This window comes from Gymnoscopelus braueri (genome assembly GCF_963280865.1).
Source record: "Gymnoscopelus braueri genome assembly, chromosome: 2".
Classification (NCBI taxonomy): Eukaryota; Metazoa; Chordata; class Actinopteri; order Myctophiformes; family Myctophidae; genus Gymnoscopelus; species Gymnoscopelus braueri.
Window position 1 is genome coordinate 39150305 of NC_137604.1, and position 22755 is coordinate 39173059.

Sequence of the window (22755 nt, forward strand, 5' to 3'; positions counted from 1 at the left end):
GAGAGCTCTGTATCTCTCTCTGTCTGTTTGTCTGTATAATTGGTACTGCACTGAGTACTCTGACAAGGGGTACAACGGGTATTACATAACCCGAGGGGCCTAGTTTTCATAAAATCCAGAGGCTTTAATTAGGTGGAAACATATATTTCACAGAATATTCTTGAGTTTTAAGAATAATTTTGGTCTGAAAATGATCAGCTGATTGTTTATTTTGCTAATAGAATAACATTCAAGGTTGGAAACAATTTTGGTCTGAAAACTGAGGACAAGGTGTGTTACAATAATACAATTATCCATACCATAAGAATCTCTTTTACTAAGAACTATTTATTTTACTAAGAACTTAAAGCTGTATTTTCCCCTTTATGTGCCAATTATGCAGAATAACATCAGTATGTCTATTCAATGCTAAAGGGACAGACCTTGTGGAAAAAAGGGGGGGAAAAGGTGAGTTGTTAATCATACCATTGTCTGTCAATCAGACAATGGTATGATTAAGGGTAGTATTTAAATAGAAACACTATTCTCCATCACAAGTTGGTCCACGTATGTGTACGGGACTTCAAGAGCCTCGTTTCTAGCATTGATAGCTGCACTTAAGACTGAAAGCTCACCTTGGAAATTGACAATTAACTTGTGGGGGGTCTCCTCAGTGAAATGCTCATCTGGGTAATAGCCAAAAGGAACCTAAGGTAAAAAAGAAGTAGACATAATTTAAAATAGGTAAATAAACAGATTTTCAAACAAACTCATTCTTTGAATATGAAGGACTATAGCCTACTTTACCAATATATCTCCTAAAATAATAATTTACTGATCCCACAATTTCAGTCCATCATCCCTGTAGTAGAGTAGAAGTTTGGCACAGAGTCCATGCCATGCCACGCTCAGTGATGTCATCGGGTATACAGAGAGAGCTGTAGGTCAACAATGACAGGGATCTCTTCAGGATTGTCATCATACCCTCTCCACCAGAAGCTGCAGACTGAGAAGACATAAAATATATAGATCATAGATCACAATGGTCTTTAAAGATGTAGCCATTGCATAAATCACACAAGTTGCATGCTTGCTGAACTGCAAATGCACCTCGGCTCTATCCTAAAGAGACACTCGAAAAATGCTGAAATGTACAATTTCTTTTAGCTGGTTGAAAATTGACTGGAAAGAAATAAGCATTAGTATTGTTTTGGAATATACTGTTTAAGAGGAGGAAAGACTACTACTATTACTACTACAAATTAATATGAATATCCAAAATTATCTTACACAAACATCTGAATGTACTGGGGTACTTTTCAGTATTTGTAACTGTTAATCACTTTTCCTACCTTATAAAAAAAAAACTGTCTCAGACACTAAGAGGTTTCGGGCCATGTGGTTTATCTGGAGGGTGTAGCGGTGTGAGGAATCAGGAGCTGAGAAAAAGAGATTTACAGTATTGAAAAGTATTTGTGAAAAGTCAAGTGTATCATGTACTAAAGTTTTACACCCATTATAATAGTACTGCTAATTTGAGAATAGGTTTTCTTAAAAGAAAATTACTCCTTTTTTCTCCCCAATTTAGTTGTTATGCCAATTATTTCCTCCCCACACACATTTCTGTGTGTTGTCACTGCTGTGAGGAGCCCCGGCAGGGAGGACGTAGAGCCTCCGTCCTACACTCCCTGCTGACAGGTGCCGCCCCAGCCCGTAGGAATACATGCAGTAACAATTATCACCCTCTTGGCTTCCCTTCCCCGAACACAGGCCAAATGAATTTGTAGGCTACAGACACTCGACAAAGCCGGACGCACCACGGTGGATTCGAACCCCCAGACTCCGTGGCGGTAGGCAGGTACTTTACCACTGCGCCACCCGAGCGCCCTGGAATATGACATAGGTTACAATGGCTTAATAGTCTCAATTGGCTGAGATTATTACTTAGTTGTGAACTCTGATAGCTGTAATGATCATAATGCCCTCAGAACATTTACAGCACCGAAGGCCAAGTGGCCTTGACCCTAAAATGACAATATTCCAGGCCTGGTAATGACATAAGAACACCACCAACTGTTGTTGCAGTATGTGTTTCTAACCAGTTACATTGTACAGGGGGTGCACCACGGGGAGGTTACGCAGCAGTGACAGTATACCGTAATAATATGTTTCTAACCAGTTACCTTGTACAGCGGGTGCACCACGGGGAGGTTACGCAGCAGTGACAGTGCAAAAACCTCTGCTAGCAGGTGAGTGCGCAGCAGGTGAACATTGAGCTGGTGTTCACTGAAATCTGCACTTCTTACAAAGGTCTTGGCCATCAGCCTGTCATACTCTGAGTCAGTGGGGAAAAAGATAGGATTGTCGTCTGCTGGATTCTGCTACAACAGCAGGAAACAACATGGGTCACAGTGATAACTGAGTAAAAAATAAAAGATATTATTGCATTTTATCAAATTAAAGTTGGTTCAAATCATTGATACATAGCACATACTGTTCAATTTGCTCAATTTGACTGCATTTGTGACCTGTTAGTGTCACCCATAGAGTGTAAAATAAAATATGGACAGAGACATCACTTTTTGGACTTGGAAGCCTTGAGTTTGGCAAATTGACCCTCACAATGTTGGATTAAGGATGTTGCCGTCATGGCAAGTGGACTAAGAAAGGAGAGGAGCCAAACCAAGTTCCTGTTTCTACACAAAAAAAGTGTAGGTGCCCCCATAAAACAAAGGAAAAACAACTTTTTTTTTTGTTGATTGATCACAAGGTAACCATGCAGCATACCCTGTTTTATCGTCTATTTGACTGCAAATGGGACAATAATTTACTAAATGAACATCATGTTGTACTGAAGAAGACTTGAAACTAGCGACTGATTTTTTTTTTTTACTGAGGTAAAGTTAGAAGTAAGTCATTTTCTCATCAATCTCCATGCAATGAAACTTATTTTTGCAACCATTGGAGTGAGTCGCCTCTGCCGGCCATAAGATAGAAGAATCCAAGTTTAAATTCGGCATTGGCTTAATTTTTCAGGCTGGAACCTTCCCACTTGGTCTCACCTGAATGGGCATCAGTTTGTCGTCAGGAGTTCTGTGGAACAACACGAGCGGAGCCTCTTACCGTTGATGATGTTTGCTTCCACTCCATCAAAACGCTTATAGTCACACAAGAATACAGTATGTTGTCATTCTGTTTAAAAGATTAACATCATTAGCATTGCTTCACATTGCTATTCAGGCAGTTTGATAAGGGTGAGAAATAATTTCAATCACAATATGCAATACAATTCACACTGTGCATTACACAAGGGATGTTGTCAGGAAAGATGTGAGTGCTATCACTCATGCGACAATATCCATGATATTCCACAGGCTCTCGTGCCATACAGTATCACTTTATTATCTCATCCTATTTGAAAAACAAAGCACCTTAATTTCCTCTTCTAAGCTCTGCCCACCACGGAGGAACACCTTGTCATTGGTGACAGGGAAGTTGTCAGGCAGGGCTGAACAGTGACGGATCAATATGGGGTTGACACCATTAAGGAAATGGTAGCCAAAAAAAGGATCCACTGTGTTTCTGGACGTAATTTGGAAGATGACATTTTACTGTTTACTGTTCAGCTAAGCAGCATCAATTTTGTGTGGGACCAATCCTGCAAACTTTGGAAGCCAATCTTAGGCAATCAAAATGGAATATGGGAAATTGGATAAATCCGTGTGGATCACATGACTATAGAGATACTGTGTACCGATTTGTGTGATGTTTGGACAAAATCTGTAGTATCAATAAATGTGTTTTGCACATATCGGCCTCCTGGTGGCGCTATAACAGGCCAATCTAAAAAGTTTGGGCCAGAGGTTCTGAATTGGCATCCAGGGAGTGTGCGTGTACAGTTTCGCAGCGGCCGGGCCAACGGTGCCAGAGATTAGCTGGTAACGGACGGACAGGACGGACACACGGACGGACGGACACACGGACGGACGGACGGACGGACGGACGGACGGACGGACACACGGACGGACGGACAGACAGGGGGTAAAACATACTCTCTCGCCATGCCTTTCGGCCTGGCGGAGACAAAAAATTAACTAGATTTTATATTGAATGGTCACAGGAATAATATTCTGTATGTCATATACAGTAGTATATGTGGTGGATGCATTTATCTGTAATTAAGTGTACCTTTATTTCTATAGTACAGTTGTACTATGCAACCATGTATTTAGTTTTCTCAGTATTCAATTAAATCTTAAAACCATACAGTAGGTGCATACATTTCTTTTATTGTTGTTCCCACGAGAATCAACATCCGGTCTGCAAATGTCCTACACATAATTGATGTGGACGGTGTTTCTGGATATCTGAGTTCATAGAATAGTCACTTGGTTTTCATGCTTCAACCAATCTCAAGAAGAATAGTCACCTGATATGTCTGTTCTTTTGTAAGACAAGACACTGGCAATGTCATCAATATTGGTCCAATTCTCCTTTGTTGTCAGTATGACCTTTAAGTGTCAGCTCTGTCTTACTGGGGTAGGAATAGAAGGCTGCCAAATTTCTGATTTAGTTCACCCAGACCTTGCTGAATGTGCCATGTCAGATGAAGTTGCTCTTTGACCACGTACTGCAGCATATTTGCTATAGACTCGTTTTCCAAACCATAGGCTATAGGCTATATACATTATGATTTACAGTATCTTTAGATTTATTGATGAAACATTTGTAATTTGTTTCAAAATGTACTTTATATATTTACATTTTAATAGAACATAATTCTCAGTCATATATCAAATATATTTTGATTAATGATATTTTTCTCAAATGTGTGAAAATGTAATGTTAAAATTGCAGTGCGTCTTTTATTGTTCAGTGGTGCTAACTCTGCAAGTTTAGGAGCGATACCGAACAGCATCCCATATTAAATAGTAAATGATTCACCCTATAGATGCAGTCCAGAGAAACTGTGTAGTCTTGGTGAAGGAGAAACTGACCCCATAACAAGACAGATCGAGAGGGTTATCCACTTTGATGCAGTGTCCCCTCTGCAAATACCTCCCACCTATCAGAGAAGGAGAGAAGAGTAAATTGGCTTGGAAGAAATTTGACCAGCCCAAACTGAATCTTTGCATCTTATATAGCATCGGGCTCACTGATACTCCTCCTCTCCTTGCTTGAGTTCCTTCTCTCTGCAATATCTGCCCAAGTGATGGTTGTCATCAAAGACTGCTGAAATGAATGAAAAAAATAATTAACTAATTAAGGAGAAATTAAAAGCAGATCAGTCCAACAGTTTGGTCCTAAGATATCTCAAAAGCTACAAGATGGATTGACATGGAATTTGCAATGCCCCTTCATGCTCACCGGAGGATGACCCACTGATTTTGGTAACCCTGATGGCCTTTCCTCTAGCTTGCACCACCGTTAGGCCAAATTTCCACTTCACTCAAGATATCTCAAAATCGAATGGACAGATTACTGAGTGCATTCATGCTCCCCAGAGGAGGAACCATACTTTTGGCTAGTTACCGATGGGAATAAGAAAATAAACCATCAAACAACAAAACAGCACCAGAAATGCGAACTAGGCTATATCCACAATATCTGTTTTTAATCAGTGTTCAAGTGTTTTAGGGTGGAAGTTTCCTTTAAACTATGCCATTGATGGGCCCCATAGAACATTTTACAAAGAAACGTTTTATAACGTAGGCCTACAGTACTGGATCTCTTTTACAAAGTGCAGAATCCCAGACCCACCTGTTAGTTGCCCTTAGGGTTAAATATTGCCAGTGCTTATCTTTCTAAACTGAAATATTCTGAAATGAACAAGGATGAAATACAAGATGGATGGACGGCCCAGACTCATTTAAAACCAATACATCACTTTTATACATACTTTTACGTAACCCTAACTGACCTTTGCCTTCTCTGAACAGATGGGTCTCACTGTCGGAGATCCAACGGTAGATAGGGAAGTGCTATGTATCTCCTTCTGGGGACGTGAAGTCAGTCTTGGAAGGGAACCAGTCGTCCAATGGAAAGAGGGTGAGAGGTTTCTTGTCCAGCTCTATCAGCACTAGCTTACCATAGTCCATGAGCCAGACAAGATTTCATTATCGAAAGAGTGGGCAAAACCAAACCTATATTAAATTGTTCATAGGGTCAATACGAGTAAATAAATATATGATAACCTCTCCACAGGAGCAGCTTTTTCATGGTTATCACACATTTTGTTATTTTCCCCATACGTACATGACAGGTGAAAAAATTACAAAATTTAAAAAAGAGTTATTATAATGAAACTTCCTGAGTTGATTACTTACATGAAGACAATGATTTATCGTATTACAAGTTTTCTGAAATTGTATATTTAAATATGCAAATTAGGCATTTAGTCCATGAGCCAGAGCCCCAAAATTGAGCCATATATTGAATATTCCCTCGTTAAAAACCTTTGACTCCAACATCTTAACAAAATTAAATAAGTATGTTGACTCTGGCTTTGTCCAAAGTTCCAATGTTGATTCTGGAAAGTTATGCAAATTTGGGCATATTTTCCTAATGCCTAATTTGCATATTTAAATATACAATTTCAGAAAACTTGTAATACGATAAATCATTGTCTTCATGTAAGTAATCAACTCAGGAAGTTTCATTATAATAACTATTTTTTAAATTTTGTAATTTTTTCACCTGTCATGTACGTATGGGGAAAATAACAAAATGTGTGATAACCATGAAAAAGCTGCTCCTGTGGAAAGGTTATCATATATTTATTTACTCGTATTGACCCTATGAACAATTTAATATAGGTTTGGTTTTGCCCACTCTTTCGATAATCATTGCTCAATTTTGGGGCTCTGGCTCATGGACTACCAAGGGTCTTGGGGCATTCCACAGAAAAGGTAGATGACTGAAAACAGACAGAGAGAGATCTTAGTAACAATATACCAAAGGCAGGGACATTTTCACAAAGAGAGCGGTGAGGTTCTGAGTATATTTACTCTAAGAGTTGGCAAAATTAGATTCCGGAATAAAGAACTGCAGGGACAGAGAAATTGAGAAGGCGAGGAGGGGAGAGAGGAAGCAAGAGAGTGAATGTATCTGTGTGTGTGTGTGTGTGTGTGTGTGTGTGTGTGTGTGTGTGTGTGTGTGTGTGTGTGTGTGTGTGTGTGTGTGTGTGTGTGTGTGTGTGTGTGTGTGACAGAGATAAGGACAGAGAGACATCAGCAGCAACTTAGCAGCGACACACAGTTTTTGCATTTCACTGAGTTGCACTTACATTATCCCCATCCTATATTAAAATCCTATTTTAAAATTGCCTAGAGGGTGGGCGGGTCCACGGGCTGGCGGGGACAGGCTGTAATTGCTTAAGCCCCGCCCCCCTCTGTTTTCCTATTGGCTGGGCTTTAAACAGCCATAACTCCAGTTCCCAGCATGCTAATGGCCCCAAACTTGGTGGGTGCTCTTAAACGGCCAATAGGGATGGGCTTGAATTGCTTAAGCCCCGCCCCCTCTGTGTTCTGATTGACTGAGCTTTAAACAACCATAACTCCAGTTTCCAGCATGTTAAAGGCCCCTGACTTGGTGGGTGCTCTTAGACGACCAATAGGGACGGGCTGTAATTTGCTGATGCCCCACCCCCACTGTGTTCCTATTGGCTGGGGTTTAAACACCCATAACTACAGTTCCCAGTATGCTAAAGGCTTCAAAATTGGTAGGTGGTCTTACCGGTACGGGCTATAATTGCTGAAGCCCCGTCCACCTCCCAAACGCAAGGTCGCACAGGTATGACAGTAGACCTGGGTTCTGCAAGTGTATCACTGCTCGGCAGCAGTGTTATAGCAGTGTTTAACACTTCAAATGGCCCTTATCAGCAGAATATAGGACTAGGTTTGAAGGCTGCATAGCGGCCTGAAAATCTAGTAACATAAATGACCTGATGACAGCACAAGTTTAACAAATTCTTAAGGTACAGTAGCACATCACAGTTTGTATAGGTTTACTGCAATTCAGACAGAGAGGGACAGCGAGTGCATTTTCCGGCAGCGGAAGCTGCCCCGGAGCTGCCGCGGAGGATTGGTAGAGGATTGGGGGTCTAATGATTAGCGAGGTGCGCCACTGAAGCCGGTGCTGAGATTAGGTATTTGGGCTGTATTAGAATGTGACGTCCTAACTCTTCTATTGTAGAAGAAAGTCCCCGCCCGTGCCCGCTCCGCCGGCAGCTGCCGCTGCTCCGCCGGCAGCTACCGCTGCTCCGCCGGCAGCTGCCGCTGCTCCGCCGGCAGCTGCCGCTCCACCGCCGGCAGCCCGCCGGCAGTCACTGCCGGCAGCTGCCGCTCCTCCACCGGCAGTTCCGCGGCAGTTCCGTAAAATGCACTCGACAGATGCCCCAGACTTACTGTGCCGATAAAGAAGGCGGCAGCTCCCTTGATGCTGGTGAGCCATGTGCGGTTGCTCTCGCCATCCGTGCCCACCAACTTAATGAAAACATTGTTTGCTGTGGAAGTGTGAGCAAGGTGAGCAGTGGACACAGTCACTTCATATAAGACCATTTTCAGTCTGGGGAGCAGAAGAAATCCTTGTAACTAATGCATTAGTGTCACGATCTGGCCCCGTTCTGGCTGTCCTGCCCCTGTCATTACCCTGTTGTGACTCTGCTCCCGCTCTCTCCCTCCCCTCTCTGTGTGGCCCTGATTGAGAGACTGGTTCCACCTGGGCAACCCAGCTGTAGACTGTTTGTGTAATTGGACTTGGAAGTGTATTTAACGAGTGTTCTGTTATGAGTTAAGTTGCAGTATTATTGTCTACTGTTCGTTTGCTGCCCTGTGCTTTGTTCCTGCTCGGGTTTCTGTTTACAAGAGTATTTTTATGTTTTGACGTGTGACCTGTAAGGTGTACCTGAGTATCTTTTCTGCATTTTGGGTCCTACATTCCATCCCCGGGTGTGAGCGTAACACATTAGAATACAATAACCACTCCAATTATCACTCCTCTAATGAGTTTTTCATTTTATCTTTGGTGCAAACACATTTTAATTGTGTGCTGTCCCTGTAATAATAAACAACAAAACAAACAAATTGCAGAATCAAAGCTCCACAGGAAACACGTAGCACTTGCATACATACAAACATCAATCCATCCAATTCCAGTTGAAACAAAGAAATGTGATGACATACTATAATACCTTTGATGAGCTCCACTGGACATTTTCAGATTGAATATAACTGGTGTAAAGAACATACCGGTACTATCATGTTCTTACCCTATTATTTTAAATATGATATTATCTTACAACGTATGAAAGATGAAAAGTGCTAAAGTGTTACATAACAATTTGCCACAGCTTTCTTATTTCTATAAGGGATTATGAGCTTAATTGGTGTTAACTGACAGATGTGTTTATCCATTTCTCCGGTTAGAGAACAGTTTTACGGCTTGTCCTGTGTTAATAATGTGTGCCACACCTTTTAATAAGCCTGCTGCCTGGGAATAAACGTGGAGAAAAATCTTAATCTTTGACACATTTTCATGATCAGGTCTATAGTTTATTGCTTATTTGGATCCCCATTAAGTACTACCTTAGCAGCAGCTACTGTACTCTTCCTGGGGTCCACACACACACACACACACACACACACCTATACATCACCCTCCAGCATAATATATCACCCAGCCAACATACCTAGTGCATCAAGAGCAACAACTTAGTACCACTTTATGTTGTAAAATGGTGCCTTAAAGCAATGGCTCACTATTTTGGTTAAAAAATATATATACATCACTGTGGTGCATCAGGCTTTGTCGAGCAGACATTTAAGAATCAGCTTTCCCTCCATTAATGCACTTTAAAGCTCCAGTCCACGGTTTTAACACGTTCTGAACTACAGCCAAGATGGCATCTTTTGTCAGGCTTCCGTAGTTGGTGCCAGGCACTGGCGCATGATCCATGTTTCAGTTCTCTCTCTCTAAGTTACATCCTGATTCTTTCTAAATGTAAAGATTCTGTCATCTCGTTGAGCCAGATAGAGTTTGATTGTGGGGGCCACTTTTTTCTTCCAAAATAAGAGTATCAATTTTTTTGCAACGATAAGGCCGTATGAGAGAAGGCTCTGGCTAGCTTTCTGATGTAGCAACCATCCAGGAACATCTGCTGGAGTAGGCTTCAGGATCCAGCATTCACAGCCACTGTAAGAGAATGGACGCTAGAGTCACAGAGAAGTAGCTACAGTAAGTGTAGGCAATTATTTAGAGTTAAATACTCCTACCAGGCCGACAGTTGATGCCCACAGATGGTTATGGCCGCCACTGGTACCAGGACCAGGCAATTGGATTGTAGTTCGTAGACCAGGTAAAGTGAACATGAACATACTGAATTTAGATATTAAAGAGACACTATAAAGGGTTGGACCACACATTGTAAGACATTGACTGTTTTAGTGGCATCCAATTCCACATCATGGTACACTAGTTGGTCATTCTGTGTGACAGGGTCAAGTACAATTGCCTACGAGACGATGCACTGTAGATGATGCCTTTGTATGCCGGGTGTCATAGGAAAAGGAGGACAGACATCCTGTATTTGCTGATCTACGGCAGGTTTGCGGGAAGGGGTGTATGGGTGGATATCCTGGAGGTATGCGACGCCCTTGACTGTATAGTATGTAATCACCAGTGAGCCACAGCCATAACTAACGCACAAGGGATTTGTCTCTTACTCACAAGTACAAGTTGTGAAATGTTGGTAGGACATGTTCTGTAGAGAGACTGTGCCAACACAACAATACAATATAACAAGCTAATAATTATTTGAAAATAAATAAATAAGAAATACTAGATTTAATTGAGTTAAAATTATAGCTATATATAAATAAAGTACAGATAGAAAGGCAGCATGATCAGGAAAAGAAGCAGAAGACATACAGTACTGTTTATACACATGAAAAACACATTTTGAGCAGCTACTCTGGATTCTTACAGTTGTTTTATGTTAAAAAAAATTTGCCTTATCCCAATTCAGGTCCTTTGCTTCACTGCGACAGGCCTGCCACCTCCTCCAGATAGGCACCCTTGTCATCGTTTGAGATTGGACAGAGGACTCAGTACGCAACCCTTGGGGGTCCCTGTGGCAGTTAGGAAGTCCAGTACCCAGCCGCACATTGCAGGGTTCAGGCTCTGGTCTGCCAGCTTTTTAGCCAGCATGGTGGGGACTATGGTGTTAAAGGCAGAGCTGTAATCAATAAATAACCGCCTAACATAACTTGCTCTGGTGCGGTTACAACCGTGATTCTATTAACCAGCAGCTCAACAATGATTGGTCTTCCCATATCAACAGTGAAACGGGATGACATTCTGAATGCTCTCTAACAGGGAGGATTCTTTTGTGCAGCTGAACTGGGAAAACTGCACAAGATGTCACATACTCAAGAGTGTTTAATCTAATCAGCCCCTCTAAGTACAAAAACAATCTAGTCTAAAACATTTAATTTTATCATAACTACAGGTATACTGCTATAAAAGTTAAGAAATACAGATCTGTGTGGTTTAACGGCAGACTGGCAGAACTGCGTGAGCAATCACATTTTACAGGTGCAGATACAGTACTGCTAGCTACAGTATGCTTGTGTAATCATTTTGTCCAGACTGCATCCTTGAATGTGGCATTTAGAGGACATTTACAGTAGTTAATTAAAAAGTGAACATCATTTTATCCGACGGATAATCATACACCCTCTTCTCAAACAGATTAGAACAGGAGTTCTTTCATAGCTCAAAGTGTTTTCTTAGATACAGAAAGAAACGGGTGTTCCCTCTGTTCAAGACGCATTCCTCTGAAACTGTTTTTGCTATGAAATGAGACACTGGCCAACTGCTTTTTTAGACTACACAGAAAAGTGGACTTGATATACTGTATGCTGACTCAATGCTGTAAGAGTCAGACAATGCTGGAGACCTGAAAGTGCATACTGTACCTTGCTCTGTACTGTATACTGCAGCACTGTAATTACAATTATTTGATTAAATCACTTGGTTCCTTGATTTGATACGGTTTTAATAAATATTTAGATCTAGAGTTTGACACCCACGGACCACAGGGGAGAGGAAGGAAAATATCTCAAATGTCTTGATGGGCCAGCTAGGAGGGCAATAATCGTACAACCAGGTGTTTTCACTTGTCACTGGTCTGGGATACCCAAATAACTCTCGTTGAACCAAATGTTAGTGGTGTTACTGGAATGAGGGTCATAAATGGCCAAGTGGTTAAGGCGCGTACCACATACTGTAGGCTTTGATGCCTGACAGTGTCCCGGGTTCCACTCAAACAGAGACTTGAGGGGACACATTAGGGGACAATAGTCATGTCCTGGTCATATGGTACATGGTTACGTGAAAGGTTAAAGTGTTTGAACAAATACATTTTAAAACGCCAAGAGAAAACAGAGAGTCTGGATTGCGGAGAGGAAGGAAAATCTCCAACAATCCTCGCATTTTGACCTTTAAAAAACGAAACTCGTGTACACTACATTAAGCCACAGTTTAATAAAAAACACATTGAAAGCTCAATGTCAACACTGCATATATACAGAATTTTGCTGTTTATTTCATGTAAGCACCAAAACTATTTAGCCTTATTCCAGTGGATTAAACTGTTCATTTACCTATTATATCAATAGTGTAAGTACAAATGAAAGTACAACAACAAAGTGTAATGAAAATCTGGGTAATCACGTGTACTTATGTTAAAATAGACATATTAGGGGAAAAATAACACAGGTGCTAAGTACGGTAACATTGCAAATAGTTAGAATTTTATCAGACCCACTAATTTAGCTTTTGCACTCACAGTTCAATGGCTGTCATGAGTCATGTTGCTACAGTAATCAGTATTGATCTGTGTTCAAGAGGCTTGGGAGAGCTATTTACAGTAGGCCTTTTATGTCTTCAATATGTTCATATTCAAAGTGATTGTTCACGTTTTCAGACAAGATGAGTGATCACTAAAATGAAAAGAGATCCACTACCTATGGCAGTGTCTCCAATGTTGTTTGGCCCCAGTAACTGCTGCGTCTTGCAGCTATATATACTATATATACACAGTGTGTGTGTGTGTGTGTGTGTGTGTGTGTGTGTGTGTGTGTGTGTGTGTGTGTGTGTGTGTGTGTGTGTGAGTGTGTGATATATATACTGTATATAATTACATTTAATCAAATATCAGTGCAAAACCGAAGTCTTTCCTGTGATGCTCCTTTCTTGTTTTCACATGAGTTTGACTGAAGGTTGAGGGGCAGTGCTCAGATCAGATCTGGGGTGAGGGGACCGTGAGGAGTCCTGTAGGCTTCAGCTTGTTGATCCCTCCATCCAGGATGCACACCCGTGGGTAGTTCACCTTCAGAAGATGGGTTCCAAACTGGTGTTGATGAAAAAGAAAATGAAATGTCATCATTACATTATGCTGGACACTGGACAGGCTCTGTGGTGTAAGGCTGGCCCCAAAACGTACGAAAGTTTGTTTGTTATATTGACATTCGGACTTAAAGTTTAGGATTATTGTTAAGGATATATCCTGGAGTGGTTGGCAGATTCAGTCGAAGGAGTACAGAGGCGGAATAACAGAACGTGGATTAACTGAAAGATTACAAACAATTACGTTTAGGAGTAGGACGAGGAGGTAGCCCACATAACAACGTACGTTTAGCTGAAATGGCACATCATCATTTGCCCCCGCTGCCCACAAATAAAAAAATAAAATCAAAATCAGAAAAAAAGGGATATGGCATTCTAAGGGCTAGAGAAGATAAAAATGTTGGGAAGTGCTTTGCTGTCCAAATGAGGAAAGCATCTAAAGTAAAAAAGAAAAAGAAGCCAGGCACTCCTCAATAAATCAGTGAACAATCAGTGAACAATCAGTGAAAACGGCAACATGTTTCGGCCTACAAGTGAGCTTCATCAGGGCAGAAATAAAATGAAGGTTCGACCGTTTGTAAACACCACTGAACGTCCGAACCCCAAATAAATGGCTTCAGGACCAGCCCTACTGTGGTATCGTGTTATGTTAGAGGCTAGTATCTTTAATCCTACCACAGTGACGGCAAAGGAACATGTCCACACATTGAGAATGAAGTTGTGGCTTGTGGTTTCTAGCATCCCAGAAACTCTCAAATGAGGGGACATCACAAATATAATGGACTTGTGTGTGGACTTGTAAGATGTGTGTAAGAATATATGTCACATTATGCACTCAGTATACTGACTTGAGCCATTTATGGTTTCAAATCAAGGGTGCATGGTGGCTCAGCCGGTTAGTGCACAGACTATCTTCCTTGCGAGTCCGAAAGATCCGAGTTAGAAACTAGCTCACATCATGTCTCACCTCTCTCTGCCCTTTGTTTTCTGTCTCTCTACACTCCAATCGAAGAGAGAGAGAGAGAGACAGAGATAGAATACAAAGCAAAGCAAAGCATTAAGATATTCAATGAATGAACCACATGCTGCATTGAAATCGCATTTACTGAGGGCTGAGAGAAAATAGAGATCAGATGTATGAAGGATGAAATGCCTTTTTAAATACTCACTGCTAGTCACTGCTCTCGGGTTTCATGCACCAAAATGACTGCACTTTAAAAATCAGCAGCCTATATGCTACATATTAGTGCCTGTGCTACAATATTGTATTGCTTTTTGGCATGGAACACTGTATGATTCTGCATAGTGCTTACCCAGCAGGATTCAAAAGGCACAAAGCTGCAATCTATAGCGGAGCTATGACCATTTGCTGAATTGCATGAACCAAAAACACACATTTAAACAAGCCTTTGTTTGAGCTCAGTCTTGGTGCAGAAAGCTGACAGTGAGGTCCAGCTGTTAATGTATAAATATCTATAACTATATCTATGAGATAGTCGATAAGAAAAATCTGATTACAGACACACACAAAGAAAATAAATGTAAGATTACAGTGCAGCATCTTAGAAAGGGAATGAAGTTCTTCCAATGGCACTGCCAGGGGCATCATACTGCAAGTTCAGGTCAGGCAGGCAGGGAGCCAGTCATCCAACATATTTTTAAAGGTGCTAGTAAATCAAAAGTATTTTAAAGTATGTCTGGATGCAATGTTACCTGTGCTTTGCCAGACTTCCACTGCATTAAACATTAAAACAGCTTCTCCCCAGAACCGACAGCATGGATGGACTCATAACGTCATTCTCCTCCAAATACACATAAGTAAGTACACACACACACACACACACACACACACACACACACACACACACACACACACACACACACACACACACACACACACACACACACACACACACACACACACACACACACACACACACACACACACACACACACACACACACACACACACACACACACACACACACACACCTCTTTGTTTATGATGCCAAGTGCAATATAGGCTATTGGGCAAGTGCAATATTGTACCTAGTGGACGGGTCCCTGTGGTCTCCCCTTATTTTAATATTTTAATATTTCAAGATTTATTTCTTAAGATTTATTGCATGAACTATGGATGTTTTTATTTTGACAACAGACTATGATGACTTGACTATGACGGACTAACAGTTTATTTTTTATGGCTCTATCTGTATTTATTTGTTGATGCTGCAATTTGTTTTAAGTGGATGCACTAAACCGTTTTTTACAGTGACAATAAACATCTTATCCATCTTATCTAAAAGTATGCGATGCTTAATAGGCTTGATCAGGGCCAGAGGTGGGTAGAAAGTACGTAGTTAAATTTACTTAAGTAACTTTTTGAATACATTGTGCTTGTAAGAGTAGTTTTAATGCAACATAATTAGAATACTCACCTCTTTTAAGTTTATGTAACTGAAATGCAAGTTCAAGATTTATATGGTCGCATGTTGTGACTCGCATGTTGTGTGCTTAATCTAAAGAATAATTCCAAGATTCAGCCGTTAATGCCGCCATAGTAGTACTAAATCGCATCATATCAAGATAACTACAGTACAGTAACAGTAATAAATATTATTATTATTATTATATTATGTATATTTTACAATTCTAAGATACTGGATGATAATGAGGCTACTTCCATTGATTGTCTTGCTTCATGGGAGACAATCTATATCAAAAGTAATATGATCACATTGCACTGGGCAAAATATAGTGGATCATTTTACTGATGGCAATTTTAAGCAGGTATACAGTAGTTCCGCAATCAAAAACAGATTCCCTTCTGAACTCAAACAACCCAACCTGCTAATCAAAGCACCTTGTGCTGCTGCTTGTTGACATTAATGCAGGATCGTCACCGTAATAGAGCTAGGGTTATAATCAGGACAACGCCTGGAGCAATATTCCTGCTGAGGCATTACTTAAAAGTTTGGCACATACAGTTAACTAAAGAAGGAACAAAAAGGATAAGTTATTCTTGCAGCGGTGTAATGGTCGATATGGTTCTGTTGTGTTCTGCTGACGCATATTTTAAGACATTCGTAATTTTTCTGCAGTGAAATGCATAGATCTGTTTAAGACTCAGCAGATATGTTTTGAGGATCATCAACAGCATATTATGTGGCTATGGGTGCAGGGTGCTTCAGGGACTGACCCTGTGACCCTTTGGTTACAGAACAGTGAGTCTCAAATGACTAAGCAACTCTGCTAAACCACCATAAAACTTCCATTGACACCCACTCCTGCATAAATAAATTAATAAAACATTGTCAGTTTTCAACAAAACTCTTTTACAGAACCTTGCAATTTTTTTTTTTACTGGGTTAGGGTTAGAAAAATGGGTTAAACAATATTATTAGTGAAAAAAGGCCAAGGCTAAACAGACACACCCTTTATCTTAGTAATAATAATTAAAAAAGGTCTTCCCTTTAGTTGTTGGATATTTGCCACAATATATTTGCACAAATGTGTCTTCTGCATTTACCCATTGTAACTATTAGGAGCAGTGTAAGCCATTAGTATGGCACCCGGGGAGCAGTTAAGAGTTAAGTGTTTTAATCAGGTACACTTCGACTGGGGGGGCCGGGGGGTGAACCGGTGTGGGTAGATATTGCTCTCTAGCCACTCAGCTAGGCATTGTTAAGTAAAAACTTTATCTATGAGGTGAAATTCTGTCATTTCGTTGTTCAAAATAAATTATGTCAATCCATTTCTCTTCCTTGTCCTTAGAGATATTAGATATTAAACAAACAGGGTTCTTAGGTACTCCATGCACAGCTGTGGAGCTCTGGGTGCCAGATTGCACACAGATTTAATTGGTTGCTTGAGTGTTTTCCCACCCGAGTATCCTTTTGCTTATAATTGTGTTCTGCCAATTACTGGTGAATCTATAGGTACGCATGTTGGGAAGCCATGCACAATTGCAAACGTCCTTCCCCCAGCGCTTTCAATGCTTTCAAAGTATGCTCCCACACTTTGTGGGAGGAAATCTCACAAGATCATGCATTTAATTTGGACCAAACTGTCACCAGAGTTTCAACATTACAGTGATTAACTGCAACATCTAAGGCCAAAAAGCATCATTACAGAAGTCAGGAGCATTAACCCATTAAAACCGGGGAAGCGTCTGTGTAAGTTTAGATTTTAGCTACAATATATATACTGTACTAGAGGTTCGTTCGGGCCGAACATCTAGAGCTCGGCACCTACTGTACGTCACACCTATGTCCCACTGCCGATCCGACCGATGTATCATAGTGTTGGGGGCTTTGTCAGAGTACCCGTTGTTGTACCCGTCTTTCTGTGTCCCTTTTGTGCCCATATATGGAGATGTCTGTTTCTGTCTTTCTACTGGTGTCCCTTTTATGCCTATTGCCCATATATGGATATAATGTCAGTCATTGTCCCTTTAATGCCCATATGGAGATCCCATCAGTATATCTCTGCTGTCCAGCGCGAACCTGCTAACTCCAAAACGCTCAATGTTCAGGAAACGAAAAAACAAAATATAGGTTTTTCAGGAAATGAAGAAAACCTTATATTTTTAAAACAAAGCAATACTGCCTCATCAAAGTTGGTATAGTGACTTTATATATTGTCAGATACTTGCATGTGTCATTATATTATCAACACTTTACCCAAATCGGGGGTAAATCAACACTTTACCCAGCGCTAGTGGAGTTAGTAGTTTCAGACGAGCAGAAATTAAGCTGAAATGGAGTTAGGTGTCCAAACAACAATAGCTCCACTCGCTGCTGAGGGAGAGGTTTCAAAAGGGTACAAATTCCCAAAAGCTAACAATGGATCACAACAACGTGTGAAGCAATGCCCTGATGCTTCATGACACTTATTATATAGGCCTACAATAATAAACAGGACTTTAAATATTACAATAACTTCTGCAAAGAGGTACTAGAACTAGCGCGGCAGAAATGCTATGAACTCCTTTCTTCTTGTCACATTGCTCTCCTCATTAAACACTTCATAGATTTTAGAAATATAATTACTTGTTTTCATAACATTAGCGTCAGTGCTAAGTTTGATAAACAGGTACACTGCATAGTTTTAACAGACTACGGGGAGTTTGTTTACGTGGTCCTCCTCCTCGTTCACTGCGCAGCGCGCTCTACTCATGCTGTGAAAAGGCAGCACTGGAGAGGAGAGGGGGGAGTTGTTTGTTTTTGACGGACAGTTTGAGGATCCAATGGAGTTGGGAGTTTTCATCAGAGGCGCTTTTTAATACTTTTCATTGGTTCAAATGTTTAGATTTTTGGGCGGTGAAACCGCCCCTATATGTGAGGTTTGGATATTTGCACACCAAATCCTGCGCTGTGATTGGCCACAAATGTACCCCCCTAACCCTGCACCGTGATTGGCCAATCACAGTCTATTCAGGACTGTGATTGGCTAGGGAAACATGACACATGTGCATAGCCCTATAAATAGGACCATAACTTAAAAAAAACATAAATTTGTTTTTTTTAAGTTATGGTTTCTTCCATCACTTCTTCCATCACTTCTTCCATAACTGTGATGACCACTGTGACCACACGGCCCACTTCACACTGGGTGTGATTTTTTACACAGTAAAGGGTGTTCAATAGCGTTGATTTATGAAAAAAATAAAAAATAAAATGGAGTTAGCTGGTTCGTCCTGGACACCGATGATATATTGGAATGCCCATTTATGGGCATATTGGTTGGGTCAGCGGTTCTGGACAACTGGATAAACAAACTACTCTACAGCGGGCACCGCACTCCCTCGCCCATATTTTGTGCCCATAGGGACTGATTTGTTTCCGGCTGATGCCATGATGGCACATTGAGGTTAATGGGCCGGCCCGCCCGCCCATTAGCCAATTTTAATATAGGATAGCATTTTTTTCTGAAAACTCTTGAGGATTTAGAACATTGGTTTAGAACAGTGGTTCTCAAAAGATTTTGCATTTTGGGGGTCCTCCTTGGCTGAAAAGTTTGAGTACTACTATGATTTAGAAGGGCATTTGTAGAATCGGCCTATGGTCTTCCCAAAAGCTAACAATGGATCACAACAACGTGTGAAGCAATGCCCTGATGCTTCATGACACTTATTATATAGGCCTACAATAATAAACAGGACTTTAAATATTACAATAACTTCTGCAAAGAGGTACTAGAACTAGCGCGGCAGAAATGCTATGAACTCCTTTCTTCTTGTCACATTGCTCTCCTCATTAAACACTTCATAGATTTTAGAAATATAATTACTTGTTTTCATAACATTAGCGTCAGTGCTAAGTTTGATAAACAGGTACACTGCATAGTTTTAACAGACTACGGGGAGTTTGTTTACGTGGTCCTCCTCCTCGTTCACTGCGCAGCGCGCTCTACTCATGCTGTGAAAAGGCAGCACTGGAGAGGAGAGGGGGGAGTTGTTTGTTTTTGACGGACAGTTTGAGGATCCAATGGAGTTGGGAGTTTTCATCAGAGGCGCTTTTTAATACTTTTCATTGGTTCAAATGTTTAGATTTTTGGGCGGTGAAACCGCCCCTATATGTGAGGTTTGGATATTTGCACACCAAATCCTGCGCTGTGATTGGCCACAAATGTACCCCCCTAACCCTGCACCGTGATTGGCCAATCACAGTCTATTCAGGACTGTGATTGGCTAGGGAAACATGACACATGTGCATAGCCCTATAAATAGGACCATAACTTAAAAAAAACATAAATTTGTTTTTTTTAAGTTATGGTTTCTTCCATCACTTCTTCCATCACTTCTTCCATAACTGTGATGACCACTGTGACCACACGGCCCACTTCACACTGGGTGTGATTTTTTACACAGTAAAGGGTGTTCAATAGCGTTGATTTATGAAAAAAATAAAAAATAAAATGGAGTTAGCTGGTTCGTCCTGGACACCGATGATATATTGGAATGCCCATTTATGGGCATATTGGTTGGGTCAGCGGTTCTGGACAACTGGATAAACAAACTACTCTACAGCGGGCACCGCACTCCCTCGCCCATATTTTGTGCCCATAGGGACTGATTTGTTTCCGGCTGATGCCATGATGGCACATTGAGGTTAAACACACTCAATATTTGGGTGTAGCCGTACTGGGAACTCCTTATATGGTTATGGCTGAGTCATAGTGACGTCAGATGTCCGCCGGCCGGCCGGCCCGCCCGCCCATTAGCCAATTTTAATATAGGATAGCATTTTTTTCTGAAAACTCTTGAGGATTTAGAACATTGGTTTAGAACAGTGGTTCTCAAAAGATTTTGCATTTTGGGGGTCCTCCTTGGCTGAAAAGTTTGAGTACTACTATGATTTAGAAGGGCATTTGTAGAATCGGCCTATGGTCTTAATGGGTTAATAAATAAACCAGCCTGATAATAGCTGAATTTCCCAAGAAAATGGGAAGCAAGCATGCTGTAAACCTGTGAGCTAGTTTAGTGACTCAGTCTTAACCTTTCCTCTTGTGCTAAAATCACTTTACTTGATTGTCAAGGCTGGTTCCAGTCTGGCTCTCACTGACAGTCTGTCTCTTCAGCAACCGGTCTGCTTGCCTTTGCTTGTCCTACAGTCTAGTATTCCCCCTATTCTACTGTGTCACATTTTTATAGTCAGAGGGGAAACGTCATCAGAATAATAACTGTATAAACATTACTTCATATCCTACACATGCCCCAATTTTGCACATTGCAGCTGGTGTTACTGTTTTGTTGAGTAAGGTGACAGGAACTATTATGTCCTCTAGTATCTACCTATCTATCTTATTAATTCACAAAACCTGTGTGTGTGTGTGTGTGTCTGTCTGTGTGTCCCGGGCAAAACTCGGGCACCACTTAACCTAACAGCCTCAAACTTGGTGTGTGGGTCCCATACGATCGCAGCGGTGTGCATTGCAGAGAACTGAAAAACCACGAGACAGAGAAAAAGAGAGAGACAGAGAGGGGGAGCAAGCCTGTGAGAACACAGCCTGTCTGCTGCTTGAGCTGTGTGGGGGTATAGGAGGTTGTAGGATTCAGTGAGTGATCAGAGAAGTTTGGGAGGTGACAGTTGACCTTGAGGTCTAGTCTCACCGCTCAGACTTGACTCCCACCCAGGAAACATGCCATCGTTCACTCAGATGTAGCCCGCCGTAAAAGTGCCTCTTTTCTTTAGTGTCTGTTTTTGCACCAATGGAACCAAGACAAAAATTCCTGTATACAATATTGTACCTGGGAAATAAAGGGATTCAGATTCCGATACGGTTGTATACCACTTTTTCCAGCATTGTTGCAGAATGTTTTGGGGACTTTTAATGCATACTCAGGTTGAAGTTTGGGAGGACACTTCTACTTCTTCAGGCATCAGAGATTATAAGGAATGAGTCTGGTGGCTATGAGAGGTAATCTCTCAAGACAGATTATGCTGTGCGACACACTATTAATTGTTGCAGGATACATACTATACAGCTTTTCATATATATATATATATATATATATATATATATATATATATATATATATATATATATATACATATATATATACATATATATATATACACACACACATATATACATATATATATATATTATTTTATTTTTCAATTATTATTTATGTGCAGGTCAGTGTAGAGCCTAGAGAGACATCAGAGACATGTGAGACAAGAATAGGGCTAAGATTTGAACATGCTCACAAGGAGCATGCTGTAGGTCTGTGCTCTAACCCGCTGAGCCTGTACAGCATAATTAATAATAGTAATCTATAAAGAGCAAACATTTATACCTGTACTGTATACAGGATGAAAACATGTAGGGAGACAGTAGTATGATGGTTGCTACTGTATGTATGCAGTAACAATGCAAGGAAGACCTCTGCAATGACTGTACTCTTAATTCAACCCCGACTTAAATGAAAACACAGGATTTTGCAGTGTGAACAGCATTAAGATATTGCTAGTCTCCTGCTCTTGTGTCTCAGGAGGGAGAGTTGTGTGTGAGGGGAGTTTCAGTATATTCAGTGAGTGATCACAGTCATCTGAGAGGTGACAGTCCTTCACGCCTGAAGGACTATGTGACATGCCTTGGACAATAATTATCCCAGGAATACTGTAGGTGGGAGTTCTTCATAGTTAGAGATTTGTTTTGATAAAAGTGGTTTGGTGTGCTAAAAAAAACATAGCACTTTTTTATGTAGCAAGTAAGTAAAAGTTAGTATTGCACCCTGCCACATGTCTGACCTACACAGCATAATCCTCAGCGTTAGTAACTATTCTATACTTACAATGGTGTAGTGCGCCGAAAATAGCCGATCTATAAGCTCACAACGTGCTACATCGCGATGCATTGTGA

The 22755-nt window shown here is 40.9% G+C and overlaps 1 protein-coding gene and 1 pseudogene across 3 annotated transcripts in view; both read right to left on the minus strand.

Annotated features, from left to right (window-relative positions):
- Positions 1 to 810: 810 nt before the first annotated feature.
- Positions 811 to 8537, minus strand: LOC308095566 (arachidonate 12-lipoxygenase, 12R-type-like; annotated as a pseudogene). Its single transcript has 8 exons — positions 8385 to 8537; positions 5900 to 6062; positions 5038 to 5044; positions 3411 to 3561; positions 3042 to 3148; positions 2163 to 2360; positions 1332 to 1418; positions 811 to 985 (listed from the first exon to the last, which is right to left on the minus strand). The product of its transcript is annotated as an arachidonate 12-lipoxygenase, 12R-type-like (transcript).
- A 3961-nt stretch (positions 8538 to 12498) lies between these two features.
- tbck (TBC1 domain containing kinase) overlaps positions 12499 to 22755 on the minus strand; it is an 86132-nt gene continuing 75875 nt past the window's right edge. For both annotated transcript variants that reach the window (XM_080446636.1, XM_080446635.1), the window contains one exon: positions 12499 to 13390. In XM_080446636.1, the coding sequence (XP_080302762.1) occupies positions 13280 to 13390 (111 nt within the window). In that variant the 3' untranslated portion in view covers positions 12499 to 13279. The remainder of the gene's footprint in view (positions 13391 to 22755) is intronic.